Genomic DNA, 26,913 nt, shown 5'->3' with positions numbered 1-26,913 from the left:
TTTTACGTTATGGGAGCTCACAGAAGCATTGCTACATCAGATACAAATACTCTGCTGCTAATAATGCCCAAACCACAGTGACATATCATAGTAAGCTTTGGTGGCAATTTATCAAAGTATTCAAGTTCTCAATGGCAGACACTTGGAAACCTCATTAAATATCAATTAGATGACAACCCTTAACTTCAAAACATTTGGAAAACTGGCAGCTCTAATTTCAGTGAGTAGATGCAGAGCTATCATGTACAATATATCAAAATACTTTAAAAAGTAGTTTTATAAACTAACCAGGCTTACCTCGTGTAGAAATTGGTTGTTTTCTTGTTCTTGTCTCTCTAATTCTGTGCCAATATAAATGATCTAAGTCCCATGGTGTCCTCACTCCTTTTTTAGTGTAAATACCATCTAGCAGCAGAGACCTGCTACTGCAGGCCTGTATTATTAAAAGCAATAGTTTGCAAACTGACGGTAGCCATGTAAAGGACCAGCAAAAAGAGAAAAAGAAGAAAAGATTTTAAAAAGATAACAGTTCAATGATTAAAACAAACAACCAAAATTACACTCTCCTTTTTGAAAATAAATCTGATATCTTCATGAAAGGCCAAGCCTGAACTGAAAACAAAACAATGTTTGGCGAACAGTGTAACACCACATTGCCGGGAAAACTTGTACAAACCAAACATATTAATGCACTCCACAGTCAACAGAATGAATGACAAGTTTCACAAAATGACTATGTTTTCCATATTGTTGGCTTCACACACCATGTCAATTGTATAGGGTAATGAGGGGATTTTATGATCATTAACACCACGTTTTCTAAAAAAGCATGTCGGCATATGTCAACAGCTAAAATCAGCATTTCAACCTACAAGAGCTCATCTCTGTATATGAAGCAACACCAATTCCATGTATTGACAGAATCACACTGTCGTGCCAAAAAGTATGCACATCATGGCTTCCCAAAACTTCCTACCTGGTAGTTACTAACAGTCCAATAGTGACAGGATCAACAGCAAGCACTGATGTTGATATCATCACAATTCATGAGACTCAAACAATTCTACACTGTCGTAGAATAGAGTGACAGAATTAAATCAGTTCAAATTGAAGGCATTCTCAAGGTTGATTTCCTACGCTGTGGCCAGAATCAGTGTGAACTGTTGCAATTGGCAGCTACCAAAGAAAAACAAAACAAGAGTTGCAAAAAAGCTATTATTCCTGGATGGCCTGACAGGATTAAAGATTTGGTCATTTTTGTTATACAGCGACAAACATAGTATGTCCTTTGATAATGGAAACTGCAGATGCTGGAGAATCCAAGATAATAAAGTGTGAAGCTGGGTGAACACAGCAGGCCAAGCAGCATCTCAGGAGCACATCTCTGGGCTCTGATGAAGGGTCTAGGCCCGAAACATCAGCTTTTGTGCTCCTGAGATGCTGCTTGGCCTGCTGTGTTCATCCAGCTTCACACTTTATTATCATAGTATGTCCTTTAGTTAGTTGATGTCATAGATTTGGAACATGATAAAGGAGGAGCCTCAGTATGTTTCTGCGATGTATCTTGTAGATAGTATGCACTGCCTCTGGTGCTGTTTCAGTGGTGCAGGGGATGAATGATTAAGACAGTAGACATTTATATAAATAGAGTACCAATTAGCACTTTCTTTTAAGAGAACAAGGTGTAGAGCTGAATGAACACAGCAGGCCAAGCAGCATCAGAGGAGCAGGAAGGCTGATGTTTTGGGCCTAGACCCTTCTTCAGAAATGGAAGTAACTGAGGGAATGGTCAGAGGCATGAGTTGGGATTAAAAGAAGAAATGGGGTTAGAGGGAAGGGGATGAAGGGTCCAGAGGAGCACTAGTACCCACAAATTTTCTGCTGGTGGTCAAAGTAGGAGTTGCTTTTTAGAAACAATCCATGGCATTTTCTTAGGGAGTATATTTCTAGGAAAGTAGTGCTAAATGATTTAATGCTGTGAAACTGCGAGGAGGAGATAACTGAACGAGAAAGAAGCAGTTAGGAAATTATGATGACGCAGTCATGCTCTGCACACTACCAGAATGGAGGATGATGATGATGATGATGATTTCAACGAAAGGCTGCTGAACTTTAAAAAGCTAGATTTCCAAGATTAGAAATGAGGTCTGGCTCAAATTAACAGTAGAAAGTTAGAAATATGGCACAGCAGTGGAAAAATTTCCAACATTAGAAGCACTAAGCATAAAATAAATATATTTATATATGTTGAGAAAGGAGAAAATTAAAGCATCAAGTTTTTGGATAAGTAGAAAGATTAAAACACTACTAAAATTTGGAAAGAAGCTTTTGATAAATTGAGGGTTAACAACAATGAAGATAGGCAGGATTATACAAAGTACAGTTGGAAAATCAAGAGCAACATTTAACAAGATAAGTGACATTATGAAGAAAACTAATGGAAAATATGAAAGGAAATAATGAGATTTAATAAACCAGTTAAAAGGAGAGTAGAATAATACAATGATAATGGAGAGAATCAAATTGAGGAGACTGAAAGTGTTCCAGAGTTGTTAAATAAATTTATATCAGATTTTACAAATACTTGTTGGAAAATGAGATCGAAAGCGCACTGTAGAAAAAAAATGATAGCTTTAGTACTGGTATTTAATTCATTGCCCCTTCACTTCCAGGAAGACTCCCTTGAGGGAAACCTGCTCTTCCCTCCAAAATGATTACCACTGGTCTCATCCAACTTATTCAGCTTTGTGCTTTCCATTTTTGTCTTACATTGATTAAGTATCTAACAAAATCTGCAGCCACATCCCTTTCCTTAGCACCTCCCATGTATTCTACATCAATTCCAACTGAAATTTCATCCTTTGCATTTGAGTTCCACACACCAAAGTTCTGATGAGGGGTCATCATCAACCTGCAACACTTGACTGGGGATTTAATCCTCTCCTGTCATTGGATTTTAATACAGGGGAGAATGTTAAAATCCGGCAAATGTCCTGCTCGTTGTCTACCACACATACCCCCTGCCTCTTTATGATATCAGTGGTAGGGTTGGTGTCACATAGACAGCCATCCACCTGCCAGTGTGCCCACAAATACCCTTCACTGGGCATTAAATGACTCATCCTGATGCTGCCGGGCAGCGGGAGATGGCCAAACCAAGAAGCCAGCCAAGTGGGTTTCTCTGACCCATCATTGACAGGCCAGAAGGGTTTCTTTCCTCAGGGACATCCCCAACATATGACCTCAACTGGTTCCCCTTCCCCCATCACCTGTGAAGTCCTGCCCTGAACATCTCACTGACCATTTCCCCTTCCCCAGCCATTTAAGATTCCAAAGCAATGCAAGTGTAGCACCCACTGTGAACAATGGTGCTACCAGAAATTGGCCCTGATAATTATAGAATCCCTACAGGATGGAAGCATGCCATTCGACACATCCCGTCCACAGTGACCGTCTGAAGAGATCCCACCCAAACCCACTATCTCTGTAACCCTGCATTTCCCATACCTACAAAAACTAGGTTGCTGTAAAAGCTCAGCAGGTGTGAAAGAAAAAAAACAGAGTTGACATTTCAGGTCCGGTGAGGGTCACCAGACCTGAAATGTTAACTCTTTTTTTTCCTTTCACACCTGCTGAGCTTTTCCAGCAACTTTGTTTTTGCTCCTGATTTACAACAGTTCTTTTGGTTTTTATTTCCCATGGCGAACCCATCAGGCCTGCTCATTCCTTGGAAACAATGGACAATTTAACATGGCCAATCTACCTAACCTGCACATCTTTGGACTCTGGGAGAAAACCCATATTTAGACACTGGGAGAATGTACAAACTCCACACAGACTGTCACTTGAGAGTGGAATTGAACCTGAGTCCCTGGTGCTATGAGGCAAGAGTGCTAACCACTGAGCCACCGTGCCTCCCATCTCAGAGCTGTGTCTAAATTTACTGGGCTTTGGGAAGTGAGATGTGTCACAGGTTTGATGGTTCAGGTGTGAAGACTGATCCCAAATGTAGCCCACTTGCCTCACAAAGAATTAGATTTTATTCTATCTACTCTTCATGAACATGATGCACGCTTTCTAAAGAACACACTGAGAGTTTGAATGCAAGTTAAAAATAGACTAAAATTGGAAAATAAATCCTGAAAGAAAGCAATTTGTAAATGAGAACTAACTACAATTTGTCAATAAATCTTCACAATAATATGAAATACTTATAGACGAAAAAGGGAAAGATGTTCATTTGATGTTTTATTAAAAACAAATATATCTAGGTACACTAAGCCAAGTAATATTTAAGTAATATAAATCAAAAGTATTAAAGCCTTATTGCATCTTTGCACAGAATTCCATGTTTATGATCTACGAGGACGAGGACAGTTTCCCACCTGGACAATGTTAGTATAATTTAGTCATAAATATAATTTTTTTAATATTATAGCATTATCATAGCTTCTATCAACAAATTAAAGACAGTTCAACTTCTTTAATGGTTGGGAAAATGAGAAAAAAATTATTTATTAAGGCAAATAGCTAACATAAGTATAATCCTGGCCTACTCATCAATTTAAATAAACCAAATAGGTAACCCATAATTGTATTATTTGATGCCCAAACAATAAATGAATAATTCAACCTTGCAAAAGAATTAACAAACTAATACATTAACCATTCTGCCAGCTATATTAATTCTTGGTCTAATGCAAATTATTGTACATAGAAATTCAGTCACATTTGGGAATTACAGATTTGTGTAGGTTGCTTGCATTCATAAACATTAATTGAATCTTTGCCCACAAGGAATATGCATTACAACTAACATGTCAGAAACAGATTGTTTTTTAAACTGTCATTTTCCTAATGGTTACAAATTTATGGTGCTGTGAAATCTAGTTTCACTCATGATGTGATATCGCTGGGAGACAAACGAGTTGTGTGCCAACCATCCAGTAGGAAAACTCTGGCAAGTCAGGCTTAATGAATGCAACCCAGTTGGATTATCAGCAAACCCTCATTATGTGCACCTTCATGTCCAAATTTACTTCTTCAAATGATTATCTACTTAGTCAACTAGTCATAGAAACGTGAAAGATAGTGCAGTAGCTGTATGAAAAATATGAATACCTCCTTCACTTTAGAGCATTAAAATTGTGTTTCCTCCTTTTTTGTTTGTTTGTTGAAATGGAATCTGGGTCAGGGTCTAATGGTTACTGGAACAGTATATCTAGATCAGAACCTCATCACTTTACCTTGGGGGAATCCTTCTCAACCATCAACAAATACACAAAACAAGAAACAAATGAGACAGTAGAAAATAAAGATAATTCCCCTTCTCTAAAGGTTCGGGAGAGCGTAAACATTCATATTCTTCCTTTTAGCAGTGATGTTTACATTAATATTTGGAAAATGTATCATTGTATGGAGACTGATTGCGGAAATTATTCGAGGGTAACTTTGAGTTATTTGAATGAAACTTTGATTAACATTAGTGCTCAGGTACAATTGCTCACACCAAAAAGATAGTCACAGTAGGGAAAATAAAAAACAGGTGCATTGGGCTTGGGATCAGACTTTAAAGTTTTATCTGTCTGAATCCTGATTCGAACCCGGGGAAAATTCCCTTTTGGGAGTTGGCTTGAAAATTTAAATACTGCATATGTTTGCATAAAAGTCAAATTCCTAAGATTAAATTTTTGGTAAAAAGTTTTGTTATAGGAGTTCACATTCCAGCACGGTTAAGCCCGCCCTCGCTTGCCATACAGAAGACTGTGTCCATCAATCCCATCCGTAATAAAATATAAAACATGCAATAAAACGTGCACAGATGTAAGGAGCTGAAAAACCATCTTCAAAGGTGTCTTTCTGTCATGTAGGTTTTGCACCAGATTGATTTTGACTTTAGCTGTGAGTGGTTGGTAAGTTCAAAAAGTGTGTATATTTTGGAAATTTGGATAAAATTCCAGGGTGAATGTTGATACAAGTTATTTGATAAATTTTACTTTTGGCTAAGCATTGGGGTCAGCTTTTACATGAGTTGGCCATTACGAATATGTACAGTATTTTAGTGAAGCCAACCTTTGATTTAACCTGCATCTCAAGTCTGGATGGTAAGGTTTGTCAGGCTTTGTGAAAGAAAGCAACTTAAGTGAGCTGAGGTAGTTTCACACAGAATAAATGTCTTTACAGCACTGCATGTGAGCCAAGAGGAGCAGGGGTACTTACCAATACAAAGACCCTGATGGGGTCAGGTATCACACTGCACTCTATGCCAGCATTTAGAACACCCTTTCCCATTAGAATTAGGAGTCAGGGTTGTGAATCAGATTTATCTGATACTGTGACCTTTTTCAGAGTGCTCTTGCACAACTTAAAATCAAGCCCATCATTTATGCTGAGGTGCCAATTTGGGAAACTGTTAGAATCAAGAGATGCAGGCAAAAGGGTTATTTTAAAAACCCATAGGATGCAGGGATATCCAACTCCCATCTGATACCTCATTCCACTTCAGTCTACACAACTTACTCCCAGTTACTATCCAGGCTTGTATTTCAGAAGGCAAATGGAAGTTTTGTTCTTGTCCTATACACTGAAGGAGATATACTTACATACATATACAAAACTATTTACATTTCATCAGAGTGAAAACCAAAATTCCAGCAAATGCCCTGAAATGCCAAAATACACAACAAATACATTTCCAAAATCCTGTACATTGATGCATTTTATATTCAAAAAGTCACCTTTCATTGCTTGTGCTTATTCGTTTTGGTTTTTAGTTGTGCAAAATTCTCCTTGCACCATTTTTTGTGCTCTTCATGCACACTTTGTTGGAAATAGTTATCTCCCTAACACTGCAAGCAGAACAAAGGTTTCTCAATATTTTGTCCTCTCCAATCAGAGGACCTTGAAATGTCTTGACAGGGATCTGGCAGTGGCCATAGAAACCAGTTGTGCTTAAATATCTAACATGTTGGGTGAAATGTGTCTTGGGGATCGTTACAATGGGGCACTAATGAATTGGCACTGCTTTAGATTGGAATGAGATTCAGATTTTTTTGTCACATGTACTTAAGCACAGTGAAAAGTGCATAATGTACAAAGGTAACCAGGTGCAAAAACCTTAGGTACTAAGTAATAAAAGGCTAAGTATTACTTCATAGGATAATTAGAAAAAAATATATAAATAATGTAGCAGTTAACATTAGAGTCTTTCCTTAATTTTCTTGTTTAAAGTTCAACAGTCTTTGAGGAGGCTTCCGTTTATCTTGCTCTCTGGGAGACCTCAGCTGCCTGTTCTTGATGCTGCTACTGCAAATACTGGGGAAAAGTCCTCACTGCTCACTCTTTCCGCATTGGGCCATGATACCATCGCTGCTGCTGCCTCTCTAATCTCTCTGGAACAAGCACAGGTAAGACCCACTCGCATGCTGAGCTGAGACACGGCCATGAGCCATCAAGAGAACAGGGCGAACTCTGGCACGAGCCACCAAGAGACCAGGCCAAGATCTGCAGAGAGACCAGCCTTTATCACCCAATTCAAAATTCTTATTGATCGTAGAGGAAAATAAATGGCGTGTAACATGGGCTGCTAATTCATTATAGTCTGGCTGTTGCTCAGGTTGATTTTCAGCTTTTTTCACCCTTACTCCGAACATCTTTACATCAACATTGAGTACTCTCAGGTTTACCACGTTTTCTGTGAGCACCATTAAATTACTGAACACTGTTTTGTGTAACTATTTTGAAAAATCATCGGAGAGAATGAAAAGGTTTGATTCTATAGAAAACAGCTTTTTCTGTACTAATTTTAGTCAATTAATATCATCAAATATCTCATGATAAAGTAGACTGACAGATCGTAACAGCACATCTGCATGGTTTCAGGGTTGATCCCTGGTAAGCTCAACCAAATATCAAAATTAAAAATACAAACTGTGAGTTAGCATTATGATTTAACCCACTAAGCAAAGAAAATATATCTGTCGCCAGTCAAATCCAACTATTTCAATTCAAAATCCTTTTAGATTTATCATTTTGAGTAAAAGATCACATTAACTTTCGACGTTATGTTTGTCTCTCCCTCCACATATGCTGCTAAGAATTTCCAACCTTTATGTTTTTTGGTCTTTCACTGGCTGGATAAAAAGTGGCATTTTATTTGTTTTTGGAAGAAGTTCAGAAGCACTGGCCGTTGCTGATTATCATTTCGGAATCCAGCACCAGCTTACACACACTTGTCCTGTAACAGCTGTCTATTTACGGACATACCCATTGGAAAAGCAAGAGGGTCACTTATGATTTGGAGTGTTCAAAACTGAACTAACTTTCCACGAAGAACCTTGGCAATGTAATATTTACAGATTTAACTGATGAGACCACATGCATCCCAGTTGCACTGCGCTCTGCAATTGCCAGGCACATCTCATTCATCAAAAGCTATTCTTGGGAAATTTCATTTTTATGAGTTTGAATTTTTGTCGAGGTACCCTTGCCAAAATAAGATGTTTAAACCCACAATAAAATGATTTTATAGGAGATCTGGGAATATGAGGTAATGTGCATGTAGGTAATAAAACGTTCACCCAGCTCGAATCAAAATTTCAATGTAGGGACATAATCATGAGGCATTTCACCAGTCTGCTGTTAGCAACATAGACAGTGTCAATATTTACACAATAACTAATCTTCTGTTCCTTGCAAACAACAATTTTATTCAAGTAAATAAAAATACCCAACCTACCTTGTACTGTAGTTAATTTCTGTCAATTCAAACTTGTCTCTCGGAATAGTACAGTCATACACCTTAGAAACAAACCTTTAGGTCCAACTTGTCCCATACCCCGCTAAACCTTTCCTATTCATGTACCTGTCCAAATGGCTTTTAAATGTTATTACTGTACCTGCATCTACCTCTTCCTCTGGCAGTTCATTCCACATACAAACCATCCTGTGTGTGAAAAACTTTCCCCTCAGGTCTCTTAAATCTCTCTTACCTTAAAATTATGCCCTCTAGTTTTAAACTCCCCTACCGTAGGCAAAGGACCTTTGCTATTCACCTGTTGTATGCCCCTCATGATTATTTTTAAAGCTCTATAGCCACTTCCGTAGAACTGTTTCCATACATTATTTCAATTTGAAATTCCAAGCAAGCTCATGTCAAAAGATATCCATAATAAATATTTGATACTGACTCAGAATAGGGGGAAAATTGAGACTTTTTGTCATGACTAATCTACATTGATTTTATTTTACAGTTTTGAGGGAGTAATCAATAATGTGTCCCAGAACAGCAGCGCTGATGCAATGATTCCCAGAGCAGTGAGTCCAGGGCAGAGACCAGCAGAGGGGAGGTAGTCCTGGAACTTACCTTGAAACAGCTGAGTGCTGAAATGGAGCAGACTGGAGGCTTGGAGCAGTGTGGGGACAGCTGTTGGGTTGGGGCCTTATTGCAGGTGGTCAGACCACATGTTGAGCCCCTGTGCTGAGCTGCTACGATGTAATGTTTGTAGAACATAAACAGTGCAGTACAGGCCATTCAGCCCATGATGTTGCGCCAACCTGTGAAACCAATCTGAAGCCCATCTAACCTACACTATTCCATTATCATCAATATGTTTATCCAATGACAATTTAAATGCCCTTCAAGTTGGCGAGTCTACTACTGTTGCAGGCAGGACATTCCACGCCCTTACTACGCTGAGTAAAGAACCTACAGCTGACATCTGTATCTATTACCCCTCAATTTAAAGCTATGTCCCCTCATGCTAGCCATCACCATCCGAGGAAAAATGCTGTCACTGTCCACCCTATATAATCCTCTGATTATCTTGTATGTATCTAAATCACCTCTTATACTTCTTCTCTCTAATGAACAAAGCCTCAAATCCCTCAGCCTTTCCTCTTAAGACCTTCCCTCCATACCAGGCAACATGCTGGTAAATCTCCTCTGCACCCTTTCTAATGCTTCCACGTCCTTCCTATAACGCATCTACCAGAACTGCACGCAATACCAGAAGTGCAGCCACACCAGAGTTTTGTGCAGCTGCAACATGACCTCGTGGCTCCAAAACTCAATCCCTCTACCAATAAAACCTAACACACCGTACACCTTACTAACAACCCTATCAACCTGGGTGGCAATTTGCAGGGATCTATGCACATGGACACCAAGATCTCTCTGCTCATCCACACTACCAAGAATCTTACCATTATCCCAGTACTCTGTATTCTTGTTACTCCTTCCAAAGTGAATCACTTCACACTTTTCCACATTAAACTCCATTTGCCACCTCTCAGCCCAGCTCTGCAGCCTCTGTCCCTCTGTAACCTGCAACATTCTTCCGCACTATCCACAACTCCAGCGTCATCCGCAAATTTACTAACCCATCCTTCTAAGCCCTCATCCAGGTCATTTATAAAGATGACAAACAGCAGTGGCCCCAAAACAGATCCTTGCGGTACACCACTAGTACCTGAACTGCAGAGTGACCACTTCCCATCAACCACCACCCTCTGTCTTCTTACAGATAGCCAATTTCTGATCCAAACCACTAAATCACTCAATTCCAAGCGTCCATATTTTCTGCAATAGCCTACCGTGGGGAACCTTAACAAATGCTTTACTGAAATCTACATACACCACATCAACCGCTTTACCCTCATCCACCTGTTTGGTCACCTTCTCAAAAAACTCAATAAAGGTCTGAGGCACGACCAACCCTTCACAAAACCGTGTTGACTATCCCTAATGGAATTATTCATTTCTAAATGATTATAAATCCTATCTCTTATAATCCTCTCCAACAGTTTACCCACAACCGAAGTAAGGCCTTCTGGTCTATAATTACCAGGGTTGCCTCTACTCCCCTTCTTGAACAAGGGGACAACATCTGCCATCCTCCGGTCTTCTGGCACTATTCCCGTAGACAATGATGACATAAAGATCAAAGCCAAAGGCTCTGCAATCTCCTCCCTAGTTTCCCAGAGGATCCTAGGATTAATCCCATCCGGCCCAGGGGACTTATCTATCTTCACACTTTCCAGAATTGCTAACGTCTCCTCCTTATGAACCTCAATCCCGTCTACTCTAATAGCCTGTATCTCAACATTCTCCTTAACAACATTGGTCTTTTTCCTGTGTGAATACTGACGAAAAAAAATATTCAATTAGCACCTTTCCTATCTCTTCGGACTTCACACGCAATTGTCCACTACTCTCCTTGACTGAGCCTAATCTTACTCTAGTCATTCATTCATTCATTCTTGACATATCTATAGAAAGCTTTAGGGTTTTCCTTGATCCTATCTGCCAAAAAACTTCTCATGTCCCCTTCTGGCTTTTCTTAGCTCTCTCTTTTGATCCTTCTTGGATAATTCGTAACTCTCAAGTGCCCTAACTGAGACTTCACGCCTCATCTTTACATAAGCCTTCTTCTTCTTCTTGACAAGAAATTCAACTTATTTAGTAAACCACGGTTCCCTCACTCGACCACCTCCTCCCTGCCTGACAGGTACATACTTATCAAGGACACACAGTAGCTGTTCCTTGAACAAGCTCCACATTTCAATTGTGCCCAACCCCTGCAGTTTTCTTCCCCATCCTGTGCATCCTAAATCTTGCCTAATCGCCTCATAATTGCCTTTCCCCCAGCTATAACTCTTGCCCTGTGGTATGTACCTATCCCATTCCATCACGAAAGTAAACATAACTGAATTGTGGTCACGATCACCGAAGTCTCACCAACCTCCAATTCTCACACCTGGCCTGGTTCATTACCCTGCACCAAATCCAATGTTGCCTCCCCTTTTGCTGGCCTATCTACATACTGTGTCAGGAAAATATCTGCACACATTGGACAAAAACTGACATCACCAACATCCTGTACAGCCTCAACATAATGTCCTAACTTCCAAACTCGAAACTCACTAATCACAAATGTTTTGCAGGTGGCATCATCCTGGAGAAACAAATGGTCTAGTGGTATTATTGCAGGGCTATTAATGTAGACACCCAAATAATGTTTTGTGGACCAGAATTCAAATCCCACCACAGCAGATGGTGGGATTTAAATTTAATTCTAAAAAAACTGGAATTAACAGTCTAACAACGACCATGAATCCATGGTCAATTGTCAGAAAAACCCATCTGGTTCAATCATGTCCTTTAGGAAAAGAAACGGCCACCTCTTCCTGGTCTGGCCTATATGTGACTCCAGACACACAGCAATGTGGTCTCTTAACTCGGCAAGATGGGCAATTAATACTGGCCTCATCAGTGATGTCCTCACCCCATGAATGAATTAAAAAGCAGTATAAATGTACCACCTTCTTTCTAGTATGGCTGATGTTATTTTCCATTTTTTATTCATTTGTGACCTTCCTTGTACTGTACACAAAAAGTGTCAAAGTTTCATTTACTTCTACAGCTCTCTATTTCTCAGTCAACCCTCTATGCAATTATGTAATAAGTCTCAGATGACACTATTCACAGCTTGCTTATGTTGTTGTGTGTATATTTTATGTGCAAGTAAAAGGGGCAAGTGGAATTCAATATGGCAGTAAGTTAAAGCTCTAGTTGCAGAAAGCAAATCAAAAAAGTTAATGAAATGTTGGCCTTTACCTTCAACAGACTGGAATGCAAGTTAGGGGAGATGATGATTCAGTTATATTGAAACAGGATTTAACCAATCCGGATTACTTTGAGGCACCTTACTAAGAGGGTCACAGAGATTTACCTTAAAGATATCTGAACTTAGAGGGCCAAATGAAGAGGACAGACTGACTCTCAAGGTAGAAGAGTTGGACTTCTGTTCTAGGAGCACAATTAGTACTGCAGAACATCAAAGAAACAGAAAATGAGTTTTCCAAATTAAATATACTACTGGCACACAGGCATACGGTCCTACAAATGAAAGGTTAGGATTGAACCTCAGTATTAAATCCAATTCTGGTTGGCATCCAGCCCAAAGCCCATGACCTTGCCCAAAGCCAATATACTATATACTATATTCACATTTTTTCCCACTAGCAGGTCATTGTACAGACATCAGAAGTTACAAACTAGCTGGCTTATTTTCCCTCATTTCTAACCTCTGTTTTTTCAGCTCACGGGAACAATGGCTAATTAAACCATTCTTTGTTACCCTAAGTGAGTAGTTGTCCCAACACGGAGATCTGAACCTTGAACCTTCTTGGTCTGCACAGTTCAGCATTACTACATGAGTAATGCATGGATTTATTCTTGCATGAGTTCAACTGGGAACTGCTCATTTGGAAGAAGTGATTTTTTTTCCCTCTGTAAAACACGTGAACCATCAACCATTTTCAGGAGTTATTTGAAACTTTTTACCTGACTTATGTCAAACCTTTAAACAAGTTTTATTTCTAACTTATTATTTTAAACTCTAAAGTAACGCAACTACTTCTTATGCCTAAATTAAAACTGAAAGAACTGCAAATGTTGTAAATCAGAGACAAATACAGAAGTTGTTGGAAAAGCACAACGGATCTGGCAGCATCTGTGAAGAGAAATCAGAGTTAACTATTCAGAACTGAGGGAGGGTTGCTGGACCCAAAACATTATCTTTGATTTCTCTTCACAGATGTTGCCAGACCTGCTGATCTTTTCTGGCAATTTCTGGTTTTGTTACTTTTTATTCCTCTTTTGTATCCAAGATTTGTACCTAGGTACCTGTACCTAATTCGGTGCCGTAAGAGGTAGGCATTGTAACAGCTTTTCACTGTACTTCTATAGTGGAGTACACATGACAAGTGAGGGTATTCTATTCTAAAACAAAACTATTAATGCAAATTTTTAGATGAGATGTTAACCCAAGTTTCAGACTGCTGACGTGGATGGGTTTAATGGTTCCATTGCACTATCCATCGGAGAGATGTTAGCCAATACATCTTTCAATCATGCCAGATGACATTTTGGTCATATAGCTCATTGCTATTTGTGAAACCTTGTTATGTGCATATTGGTTCTGTGCTTACCTAAAAACAAAAACCAACATTGGAGCAATTGAAGCTTGTTGCATTGGTAATACACATCAGGGAGATCCATTGTCTTCTTTTACCACTCACCTAGCCTGGATTTATGAGTGCTGATTAAACGAAACCGACTACACAGGTGAAAGATACTCACTTACTGTTTATTTGCCTGAAATTATTTCACATCTCTTTGTACAACAGCTACAGAACAGTAGTAAACCATCTGATAAAAGCAACAGTGCTGATGATAAACAATGGCTGCAATTCTTAAAAATTTTATTTTCCACGTCTGCATCATCATGCAGTTTGAGACTCGATGCAGAACTCTGGCACACTAATCTGATTAAGACTTAACCAGTTCAAAACAAAAGGGAAAGTGAAAAAGCTACAAGGTATAAAACAAAGAAGCCTGGCCTCCATTCCTGGATAAATTGCATACAAAACAAAATGAAAGGTACATGTTACAATATTTTTTTGTTTTTTTTCTGAGATGCTGTAAATTTTGCAACGCAGCAACCATGCTAAAAATGACAAAGATAACTTTGCTCTATACAACAAAGGCTCATATGAAATAAAGGCAACAGAACAGAAAATAATCAGTGTTCCATTACCTTATGGAACACTCACAGTGGTTGCTATCACAAAGTAAGTCAAGCTTAGGGTTTTGACAAGAGGATTGCTGCTAGGACCATGCAAATCACACATGCATGTTGGAACTACACACAAATTGGGTAAAGAGGGAAGAAAGCAAATTTAAATTAGGCAAAACATTTAAGAAAAAAAAACAAACAAGATATAAAGTGATGTTTCTTTTAAAACGTTTGGACTCAGTTAACTTTGGTGGAACCTCACCACGACTTCAGAAAATGAGTGGAAATTTGGTCTTTGTAAATAAAAGTTCACCTCTTAATTTCTTTCAAAGTTTCAGTTTCTTGGTCAGTGGTGAAGCAGAAAACCCAGCTGTTTTGTTGTTTTCTGAATCTTGTAAAAGTTGCAGTGATCCAACAGGACAGACAAAAGAAGTTCATAAAGGCAACATAAAATCACTTAAAGGAGAGCTTCCAGGCTACAAGACAGCCAAAATAACTAGTTTATACAATACTATATGCAAAAACAGGTAAAAGAATTACAATCCATAAATAAGAATCAGGTCCCAGACCTGCTATGTGAACAATTTTTAAATATGTGTGTGATTTAAAACTTATGTACAAAAAACAAAATCACTTTGCATGTCACTGCAAGGATTTGGGATGGCAAAGGTAATGTATCCATCGAATAGTTGATATCTTCAGGCAGAGAACTTCCAAATCGGTTTGATGTTGGTCCGTTCAAGTAGATGACGTGAACAAGAGAAAAAGATATCTTTTTACACACAGCATGAACACAAAGGCAATTAATGAGCAGGAAGTTTCCTTTTGTAGCTGGATTGCTGCTACACACTTTTTTTTATCATCTTCAGAAATCAAAAAGCATTAAGAATGAAGCAGGGTCCATAATGAGCCCAGCAGTGTACAGGCCTCCGGTGAAAGAACCCGAGCTGGTGATCTCAGCAATCCCTGGCCCAAGGTAAAAATGCTGGAAAAAAGTTTCTTTTTCTGATTCTTTTATAAAAGAACGATTTGTCACTGACCATCAAGCGAGGAATTCACCAGGCTTCCGTGTAGCGGACATCCACTTCTTTGAGGTTTGGCAGCTTTGCCTATCGGATATCGAAGTAACAATATACTTAGTATCTGATCTGATGTTATGGAATACATTTCCCCAAACAGAAACAGGTGTCTGCATAATAGGGACTTGCTCATCATCAACTTGTGTTGCTATGGCATATTTCATTAAAAAAAAGTCTCAAGTGTTTAATGGTGGAAAATAGTGCATAACTTCATGGGTAACACAGAAGTAGATATTAGAATTGGAATGCCAACTGAGATGAGCTGAAACTGAATGGACTAAACACAAATACTGCGACCAGAACAGGTCAGAGGCTAGGAATCTTGCAGTGAATAACTCACTCCCTGGCTCCTCAAAGCCTGTCCACCATCTACAAGGCACAAGTCAGGAGTGTGATGGAATACTTTGCACTTGCCTGGATGGTGCAGCCCCAATAACACTCAAGAAGCTTAACACTATCCAAGACAAAGCAGCCCATTTCGTTGGCATCACATGCACAAACATTCTCTCCTTCCACCACTGACACTTGGCAGCAGCAGTGTGTACTGTACTTTAAAACGCAATGGCCACAATCACCTGGAAGGACAGTAGTTACATGGGAGCACCACCACCTGCAAGTTGCCCTCCAGCCATTCAACAGCCTGACTTGGAAATATACTGCTGTTCCTTCAGTGTTGCTGGGTCAAAATCCTCCCTAACAATATTGTGGTTTTACCTAAATTAAATGGACTGCAGTGATTCAAGAAGGCAGCTCATCACCACCTCCTTAAAGGCAAATAACGGTAGACAACAAATACTGGCAATTAATTTTTTAAAATTGTTGTTTTCCTAATCCTAACGCAAATATTTTGTTTGTTATGCTAGCCTTGTGTAATGGAACACAGGATTAGGGTTTGACCATTCGTGATTGATCTGCATCTAAACTTTATCTAGCAGGCTTGTTTCAACACCTTTGCCTAACAAAAAACAATCTCAGTTTCAATTTGCAATTTTGGTGACAGTGCCCAAGAAAGAATCCAAAGTCACATGGTGAAAGATGACATCATCCATTTCTTAAAAAAACATAATCTATGATTTGGAAACCACTTGGCTCAGTTGCACTCCTTGATCACTTGGGTCCAGATATTCCATCTTGATCACTGTGATAAGGTTTGAGATACTCTGAATGACTTACAGAGTCACAGAGTGTTATAGGATGGAAACAGATCCTTTGCTCCAACTTGTCCATGCTGATCAGATATCCTAAACTGATCTAGTCCCATTTGCCAGTATTTGGATCTTATCACTCTAAACACTTCCTACTCATATATCCACCTAGATGCCTTTTAAAATGTTGCAATTGTACCAGGCTCTACCACTTCTTCAGGTAGCTCATTCCATACATGCACCACCATCTGCATGAAAATGTTGTCCCTTAGGTCCGTTTTAAATATTTCCCCTCTCACCTTAAACCTACGCCCTCTAATTTTGGACTCCTGAACTCCGGGAAAATTACCTTGTCTATTTACCCTATCAATGCCCCTCATGATTTTATAAACGTCTATAAGGTCACCCCTCAGCCTTCGATGCTCCAGGGAAAATAGCCCCAGCCTGTTCAGCTTCTCCCTCTAGCTCAAAAATCCAATCCTGGCAACATCTTTGCAAAGCTTTTCTGAGCCCTTTCATGTTTAACAACATCCTTCCTACAGCAGGGACACCAGAATTGAATGCAGTATTCTAAAAGGGGGCCTTAGATAGAACAAATTAAAGAGCCTGGATGTACAAAGGTAAGTCTAATTAGCAGCATGATTCTTTTAGGTGGCCTTTAACAGCAAATTATGGTCCATTGATTTCAGATTTCCTATCCTCTGGGCTATAAGTTTGCTTTGTTCCCTGACACTCATTGAGATTTAGCTACCACTGCAGAGAAAGGTCCCAATTATAATAGCGTATATTCTGTTTCTCAGTCACCAGGGTTGTTATAATCATAAAACAAGTCAAAGAAGCTGCTTTGAACAGGACGTTTACCTTCAGATCTTCATATGTATCAGCTGACAATTTGGTGCTGTTCATATTCAAGCTGCACAGACTCCTCATGGCTAAAAGGCAAAATATACATATTTTCATTAGAACTTTTGACAACAAAACACAAATTTTAAGCTGCCGGCTCATTGATAGAGTTTACTTACACGTTTCCAAGGAGCCTTCCCATTGCGAAACCTCTTCCCAAACAAACACAGCCTTTGAAACATTTTCTGCCATCATCAATTTAAACTTAGTTTTACACAGTGGATTCTCTTTCATCTATGTCTCCGGCATTATTACTAAAACAGAGCAAAGGAGTTCCTGCTTGCTTTGTTGTAACCATGTTACGTCCTCCACAGACGGACAAGGTTTGTCTCTGATCCCAAGTCAAATCTACCGTGAAAACAGACGCCAAGGAGTCTGACAGAACAGCTGGGGGTAATTCAATCCACGGGATGGATGGGTTGGAGTGGGGTGGGGTGGGTGGGGTAGGCAATGCCATCTCAGGATGGTTCCTCCTCATTTCTGCTGCCAGGGAGCTCTCGCACAGGCAAATAAGATGGCTCTATCTGCTCCATGAAAGCATGGAACTAACCGAGGTGGTCACAGTTTTGACTGGGGGAGGTTTGAGAGGAAAGGTTGCTGGGGTCGGGGGGTGCAGAAGGCTATATCTAAGGGCCTGAAGGCTTTCTCATGTTTAACAGAAATACGTGCCTTCAGGGCTGCCTACAGGTGGAGCTTCTGAGGCTCCAGAGCTGCCTAGCCTTTGGTTGAGCTATCAGCAACTCACCTGAGGATGCCAAATAGGTCGCTGCCTCCAAGAAAATTGTGTCAGAGGGACACAATGGCAGCAGATATAGGCTTGAGATCTGGCATTTCGTCCTGATTCTGGCCTTCCTAAGTCTGCAGAGGCTGTGTTAAAGCCCATCTACATGCTTCTATGATTAAGAGATCAGGCAGTAAGGGCTCAGCTTTCCAACAGCATGGTGCTGGGTATGATCCAGGGCAGTGTGAATGAAGAAAGCCAAAAATCAACCACAGCATATTATTTTCTATTATCAGTAGAGAGAGAGAGAGACAAGCCCTTGTTCCTCTCAAACCCCTTTCTTTGGGAGTAAAATATAAATTAGTTTGCCCATGCAAAATGGATCAAAATAGGGTCAGCTCATTAAAATGAAAGAATAGGGATTGTTAGACAAAACAAAAATGACTTAGATCAATTTAGTTCAGCTTTTAGCATCCTGGTAGATGTTTGATGCAATGATAATGGCATTGTCGATGGATGATGGCATCAATTGCATAAGAGAGGCAGATATGACATCAGGAAAATCCCAGTAATGGAAAACTTTTAAAAGCTAGAGATTGAAAGTCAACCTGGTCCTCCCAATCATGCCCTGCTTGTTTCAAGTGGTAAATGTTTAATATGCACAATGAAGTCAAGGAGCCTGCAGCTACCAAGCAGAGGAATAGTGTGATGTTCTGCAATAGTTTTGTTACAGATGTTCAGACCCCACAGTATTAAACTGTCTGGTTCCTCTGGACTGAAAGGATGTTTGCTGCACCATATGCAATTGATCATTGTTCAATCTCTTAACAAACATAACTTCCCCATTTTGTTTTTTTTTTAACCTGGTACAATATTGACAGTGTCTCCAATGTCATGGATCAATGCAAACCACACTTTTTGCACTTTCATGTGGTTTTGCATGTTCATATTGCTGGGGTACACCCTTTGCTCATACTTCAATTTGAAACCTGCCAATACAGCGGGTTAACAAACATTGATTTTCCATTTCCATAAGGTTGAGAATTGTCCTACACTTACAGCTAAGTGCCAGGAGGCCTGCATCTGTGACGGGTGTCTCACAAAGGTTCAGAACTTGCAGTGACGTGAGGTGCTCTGAAAGAACTCGCAACCCTGCATCACCAAACTGTAAAGAAGACACAAATTCAGTAAATAAAATCAGATTGTAACAGTCTGATCACAACGAATGTCACTAGATAAACTGCCGATTCAATTAATTTCTTCAGAATTTCCATTAACATAGATTTCTTCATCTTCACAGTTACTTGAAGCTTATACAGCCATTTTAAAATTGACTTTATTCTAGTGATATTAAATTTCTTCTCCAACTTACTTCAAAAATGGGTCTGAGTTGTGGCATTATCTCTGCCAGGCAGAACATGTTAGGTGTGAGAAATATAACATGTCAAACAATTTACACGTCATTCCCCATAAAAATATTTGTTTCCAACAGATTGAGAGGCAGATTGTCATGTTCTTACTCTGATAAAGAGAATTCAGTTTGCTATAGATCTTGAATTTTGGACGTTTTGTCTTGATATCTTGGTTTAGTATTCCTTAGAGTCCTGGTTGGTGACTGGTATGCTTTTGTTCAATTTAAAAATGTAATGGCAGCTGGTACCGGAGCACTGTCTGGGACTGGACAATTTAATTGGTTTGGAGCTTTGGCAAGCATAGTTTTAAAAATAATGGAGTGAGAATTCAACTAGCACAGGCTGTGAGCACAATTTACAAAACTGTTCATTACGTTCCCATAATTTTCCACCCAGTGATTTTTAACAAACAGGAGGCTGCAGAGTGTATAGTTTTGCAATAAGCTTTCCCAGCCTATGCCAAGATTGCAGATGCGCAGTATTTAATGTTAAATTAACAAAGCTTAATGCACTTCTGGTTTAAATTTAAAGTTTTGTTCACCTCCCCGACCATTTCCTACAGGCTGCAGCCATTCCTTTGAGATGAAAGTCATCACTGGTACACTTGAACAAGATTGTTGTGATTCATTTAGATCATCTGTGCATAAGAAATCTTTTAAAAATGATGAGGAACCAGGGTGGCTTCCTTCACTTCAACATTTTCATCAGATGCCTCTTTTATCTCTCTTCACCAACTGTTCATAGTATTCACTTCATCCTTATGGGATTCCTTGTATGGGATAAGAGTATCCATTACAAATTCATATTATGATATAAGGCAGTGTAAACATCGTTTCCTCATTCTTCACTTCAGTGGTAGATAAGGAGGCTTGTCCATTGGCAAGGTGTTGGAAGATCATGGTCAGAGATCACACGACACCAGGTTATAGTCTGACGAAGGAGCAGTGCTCCGAAAGCTTGTGGTTTCAAATAAACCTGTTGGACTATAGCTTGGTGTCTTCTGACCTTGCCCAACCCAGTCCAACACCGGCACCTCCACATCATTGGAAGACCACAGAACATAAAGGGCAGGATTAGGCAATTCAGGCCCTCCAGCCTGCTCCACCTCTTAATACTAATCATGACTAATTCGATTCATGGATTGATTGATTTATTGTTGTCACAAGTACCGGGATACAGTGAAAATTGTTGTTTTGTGCACTATATAGGCAGATCATACCATACAAACTGCAGCAGGGTAGCAGAACAGAGTGCAGAATGCAGTGTTGCAGCCACAGAGAAGGTACAGAGAGAGGGAGAGAGTGTGAGAGCGAGATCAGAATTAACATTCGAAAGGTCCGTTCAAAAGTCTGAGAACAGCAGAGAACAAGCTATTCTTGACTCTATTTGTATGTTTAATCAAACATTTCTATCTTCTGCCTGATGGAAGAGGGTGGAAGACAGCATAAACGGCATAGGAGGTGCCTTTAATTACAATCTCATCTGGGTCTCAACTTTGCTTTCCCATCCACTTCCCATCAAATATCTGTCTACCTTCATCTTAAATTCAGTGTCACTGCACTCTGGGGTAGAACAGGTTGACTGAACAAGTGGTAAAGTGGTCCTGGGCATTTTGAATAAACGCATAACAGTACAAAACCCAGGAAGTTATTCAAAAATCGACATAAACCAGTAGCTGAGCCCTAGCTGGAATAGTGGATGCCCCCACAACCCCACCCCAACCAGCTTAAATGACTCTGTTTGGCTTGGAAGGTCCCAACTGAACTAATGGAAGTTGGGTGGTAATTGACTCAGGGTATAACTTCTGCCCACTTTGTGAGATAGCCTTTCATTGGAGAGCTGCCAGCCAATCAAAATCTAGCAGGTCTGCAGTCCCAGCAGTGCCAACAGGAGTTGTCGGACAGCAACCCGTCTCCAATGTTAATTATCTCTTGAGCCAGAAACACAGAGGGATGTGGAGTTCTCTGCAGCGTCAGTCCAGGAGGGTCTTGTTTGGAGATGGGTGGGGTGGGATTTGGGATCAACATGCAAGGAGAGACACAGAGAGAGAGCCTCCAAATGGAGGTACCTTCCCTCTCTGTCTCTCTCTGCCTTGGTAAATTTTTTAAATAAACCATAACCTTAGCAGCTGGGGCAAAAAATTATGGAGGAGGAGCCCCTCAGCAGGGTATTCTGTAGCTGCAAATGAGCCAGGCTGGCTTCAAGGTCTATCTCGAGCTTCAGTTAATGCTGAACTTCAAAAGTAGAGATGAAAAGCAAGTTACAGACATGCTATTTTACCGATGCATCATTGGGTGAGGAATGATTAATGAAACATTTGATTCTTCCTTACAGAAGCCAGAGTAAATCTGAGAAACACAAGCTCCTCACCTGGGTAGACCACAGGTTTAGCTGTTTAAGAGATGGCAGTTTGATTAGTTGTTCTGCACAGGCACTGGTTACATTGGTGAAGGCCAGGCTTAGATTTTCCAGATTTCCAAAAGATCCTGAGCTGAGAAGTCTGGCTAGGTCTGCATCCTGAAAAAAAAACAAAATCAGAGAGAAATATATAAATGCATGGCTATTACAGTAAGTAAAAGTTCAGCTCTGTATATATTTTGTGTCATGGCCAACTAGATTTTAAATCACACTGAGTGAAATTAATCTGGATTTTTGTTTGTGTCCAAGTTGAAAACATTGCTCAACGACTGGCTCCTGTAAATTTTCACAAATCAGGGACAGAAGAGCCTTGCAAAGCAGGGTTAAACTGTGCAGCAGTTTATTTCTGAGACTGAATCACATTTGTTAATGAGTGTTATGTTTTCAGTGCTTCTATTGGTATTTTAGGACTGGAAATAACTCCAGTCTATAGATGGATGAATGATTGTCAATGACAAATAATGATTCGCATTAGTGTCCAAGTTCATCTTTTTCTAGAAGAGCTGTCATGCAAGATTTGCACAAAAGTGCTCTGGAAACGTGTATAAAGTAAGACAGAAACGAAGAGACTTGTACCTATTTACTGTCTTTCACCACATCATGGCATCCTAATTACAGGCAATCAAAGATATTTTCTTTTGAAGTGTAGTCACACCTAAAAGTAAATGTAGCAGCCAATGTGGAAATAACAAGGTCGCATAAAAAGCCATGAGAAAAATCATCCAGATTATTTGCTTTAGTGGGATTGTTTAAGAGATGAGTATTAGTCAGAACACCAAAAGAATGTCCTTGCTGCTTTAGGAATAGGGCTGCAGGGTGTTTTGTGTCCACCTGTATGAGCAAGGGAACCTTGGCTTTGAGTGTCATCTGAAAGATGAGGCTCATTCCTAATACCTGACATAAAGACAAGATCTCTACCAAAGTTGACACCTAGAATGACAATTACAGTAAGTAAAAGTTCACCTCTGCATATATTTTGCATCGTGCCTAACTAGATTTTAAAACACATGCTGAGTGAAATTAATCTGAGTTTTTGTTTTGAATATCTCCTTTCACATCCCCATGATTATAATCAGATAGTATTTGCAGAATCAATTCCAACCCCACAGTGCCTGACTTATACTGAGAAGTAAGCTTTGCATTTTGGCAACTTTTCAACTTCCGTCATCTTATTTTCATACCCAGACTAAACAGGTTTAAATAGAAACAAACAATCCTACAATGACAGCAGAAATTACCTGACCACAGCCTCAGACATGTCCAGTAAACCAATGTTGAACAAATGGAATCATCTGAACTAAACTCATTTATGTAAGGCACTGAAACCAGCTATTGCAGTTTGTCTTGAAGAAACCCGTATCTCTTGTTTTAATTAAAACTTGTGTGAGAAATTGCACACTTTAGACATGAAAACGTTGTCTGCAACTATCCTGCTTGGAAAGGCAATTGAGCTAGACTCAGGAATACATCAATGAATGACATTTCAGTAACTACTTGGCAAACAGCAGACAGAAAGAAAGAAAATGGACAAGTAATAGCAGCGGCTAGAAATTTTTCTCCCTTCCTGTTCCCTTCTCATCTTCTCAAAAGTCAGCACCAGTAATAGAACAAGTCAGAGAAACATCCACACACTGAGAACAAAAAAAGGTTCAATAAACTTCACTACTGCTGAGGATACAAGACATCAACTAAACAGCCACAGTCTCAGGTTCCACCACAATAATTCAGAGTCTAACTGTTTAAACTACATTTTTCTTTGTCTTCCTATTGTACTAGCTACTCTCTTCTGTTTAAACTTTATACATACATTTGGCATCACATTTTATTAGTTTTCCCAAGGTTAATAATTAATAAAATTCCTGTCTTTTACTCAAGAAAGCCCTGCAATTGGCTCCTTAGATTCAATTGGTACGAGGTTTTAATGAGGTGTGATTATAGATATGTGGTAAAAAGAATTATGTTATGGCTGACCAAGGAGGTTAAAAAGAAAGAAGTCAATTCACTCCTTTTTAACTGGTGATTCCAATACTAATTCTTTTGCATATGTATGCAACTACACTCATTTCTGAGAAACATTGACTACATTGTGAGCAAAATATATGTTCAAGTGCTCAGTTCCTACTAAACACTGGTGTAAATGACACATAGGAATACACATTTCTAAAAATTCTATACTTCCTTTTTGCAACAAAATTAGTTAATTTTTCCATTAGCATTGTCTGTAATATCATTTGACTCTGCTCTTGCTTCATCCAAGTGACTAAAAACCTTTAAACATACTCTTATTAGTTTTAAAGTTGACCACACCAACATAATCTTTGTCACTTTACCAAGTTCCACTAGATCCAAATCTAACACATTTCACATTGAGTCCCGTTCAACCATCATCCCTGTGCTTGCTCACATTGGTTTCTGATTTAGCATTGTAATGTCCACTCTAAAATCCTGAGTTTTGTTTTCAAATTACTAATCACTTGGCCCCTCCCTATCTTCATATTCTCTTCCTAGCCCTCGTTGCTTTGAGATAGTTCATTCTGGCTTCTTGAGCATCCCTGACTTTAATTAAGCCACCATTGGTGGTGATAATGTCAGCAGACAAGGCTCTAACACTTTGGAACTTTGTAGCTAAATCTTTCAGCCTCTTTTCTCTCCTTCAAGGACTTCTCAATACCGATCTCTGAACTCTCACATGTTTGGTCATCTGTCTTGCTAGCTCTCTGATTTGGGTTGGTGTGAAATTTTGTTACAATATTCTTATGAAGCATCTCAGGGCACTTCACTATGTCAAAGGTGTTTCAGTAAATACAAGTTGCTGTTACCGTAAACTTCATCAAAATTTGCAAATCAAGATTGAAAGAGCTGGAGACCTCAGCAGGTTTGGTAACAGGAAGGGAACCAAAGGTGGAAATTATGAAAGTACTTGTAAATTCATCCATCATGTTGCCCCTCTCAATCTCTACAATCTCTTCTAATCCTGAAACCTTCTTGAGATATTGATGTTATTTACAATGATGTAGAATTGAAAACAAAGGAAAATATTCTTTGCAGATTCTTTAAAATCGAAATGACAGGTGTTTTGAGATAATTTACAGACCCTTGTTTTTTGATATCTCTTTTGAGTAACTGGCTGAAACAAGTTGATACATGATAGCTTCAGTCTGGGGGATATTTGGTTCACTGCGCTACAACTACATGCAAACAAGATCTTATTGTTCCACACTGAATTCTACTGGACATGTGAATGTCATATGTTTAGCTGGAGCAAAACCTCAAAAATCCTTGTTAGATTTAGGGAGACTATGCCTATTAAATCCTCAAAAACTGCAGTTCATCTTGAATTTAGTTTTAAAGAGAAGGTCTAGATTGAATGTGCTGGAGCTTGTATAGCGGATCAAAAGACAATACTACCACATAGTCAACATAGGGAATTATTGCTATCAGATGACAATGTGTGCTGTTTCAGTGGTTGCTAACCACATCAACAGCTTGCAAGCTTGACTCAAGAACATAAACTATGAATTACTTTTAATCGATACACCATATGCATGTTATTGTGACAAAATTGATCTGTACTTGTCCATGAACACATTTGCCAAGTTTTAAACTAGCCAGGCATAAATTGTTAAAAAATTGTAAGAAATAAATAAAATTACAGACATCATCCTTCTCTAGGAAGCTGTCCTGTTGAATTATTAATTTTAAAAAAATGCTTGTGTGGCACTGAACATTTGAACTTGGAAGATCCCAAATCTAATGTGCGGATTAAGTCTGTGCTTATTTAAATCAGAGATGTAGCAAAAGTAGTGTCTCTGTGACTGGACACTAACTAAGTACAATCAAAGTGTCCTCATTGCTCTTGGAATTCTCAGCAGCTAATTTATAACACAACCATTGCTGGAAGGGAACAACCAGTCAGATGTTCAGCTTCTGATTGCTCCCCACTTCTAATGAGTAAACATCAAGTCAGGAATGGAATTGGGCTTAGTTGCAATTATTACCACAGTCAAACAATGTGTCAATAATCACTATTGACACTAACACAGGAAAATTGACCGTTTGAGGTAAGTTACTAAATGAGGTATCTAGCACATATTCTACCTTCAGGAAAGGAGTGGGGACAAAAAAGCTTTCCTTATTTTTCAATCCTCAAATCTCTTCAGTTTGCCTGACACTGTCAGCTGATAAGTCAGCTGTTTTTACAACTTCCTCTACTGATAATGGCTGCAAGCACATTGGTTGGATAGTTCATTACTGTGTGTATATGTTCAAATCTCCATGACTGAAATTATTCAGTACATAAATCAAAGCCAGTTTTGGCATTTAAAGAATGTGCAGATGTATACATCATTTACAGTGAATCTATAATTCTCATATCTGTGGTGCAGATTACATTTAATGTCACTTTCCGTGTGTATTTTATTCCCCAATTTGTCCCTCTTTGCTTACTCAATTGATCGTTCTCATTTATTGTGTAACTAGCAGCGCAAACACACAAATGCTTTTAACATGGCAGTCATTGTAGGAACCAGTCATGCCTGTGCATTTTTAGAATGAATGACCGTTAGAAGGTCAGAAGGACCTCTATCCTCTTGCACATCTTTCCTCAATGTCAGCGTGATCTGTCTGACAGCATAGTGTTTATTTGTTGGTGTCGAC

The 26,913-nt window shown here is 39.3% G+C and overlaps 1 protein-coding gene across 2 annotated transcripts in view; it reads right to left on the bottom strand.

The window, feature by feature from the left end:
- Window positions 1–14,129: 14,129 nt before the first annotated feature.
- The window catches only part of cmip (c-Maf inducing protein), a 228,537-nt gene continuing 215,753 nt past the window's right edge, over window positions 14,130–26,913 (bottom strand). For both annotated transcript variants that reach the window (XM_048546877.2, XM_048546878.2), the window contains exons 18-21: window positions 22,210–22,356; window positions 19,487–19,592; window positions 17,665–17,735; window positions 14,130–15,688 (exon numbers count right to left, since the gene is read on the bottom strand). In XM_048546877.2, coding sequence (XP_048402834.1) covers window positions 15,635–15,688; window positions 17,665–17,735; window positions 19,487–19,592; window positions 22,210–22,356 — 378 coding nt within the window. In that variant the 3' untranslated portion in view covers window positions 14,130–15,634. The remainder of the gene's footprint in view (window positions 15,689–17,664; window positions 17,736–19,486; window positions 19,593–22,209; window positions 22,357–26,913) is intronic.

This window comes from Stegostoma tigrinum, chromosome 16 (assembly GCF_030684315.1).
Source record: "Stegostoma tigrinum isolate sSteTig4 chromosome 16, sSteTig4.hap1, whole genome shotgun sequence".
NCBI classification, from domain to species: Eukaryota; Metazoa; Chordata; class Chondrichthyes; order Orectolobiformes; family Stegostomatidae; genus Stegostoma; species Stegostoma tigrinum.
Note: the sequence above shows the minus strand (reverse complement) of the source record. Positions and strands in the feature narration are given on the sequence as shown.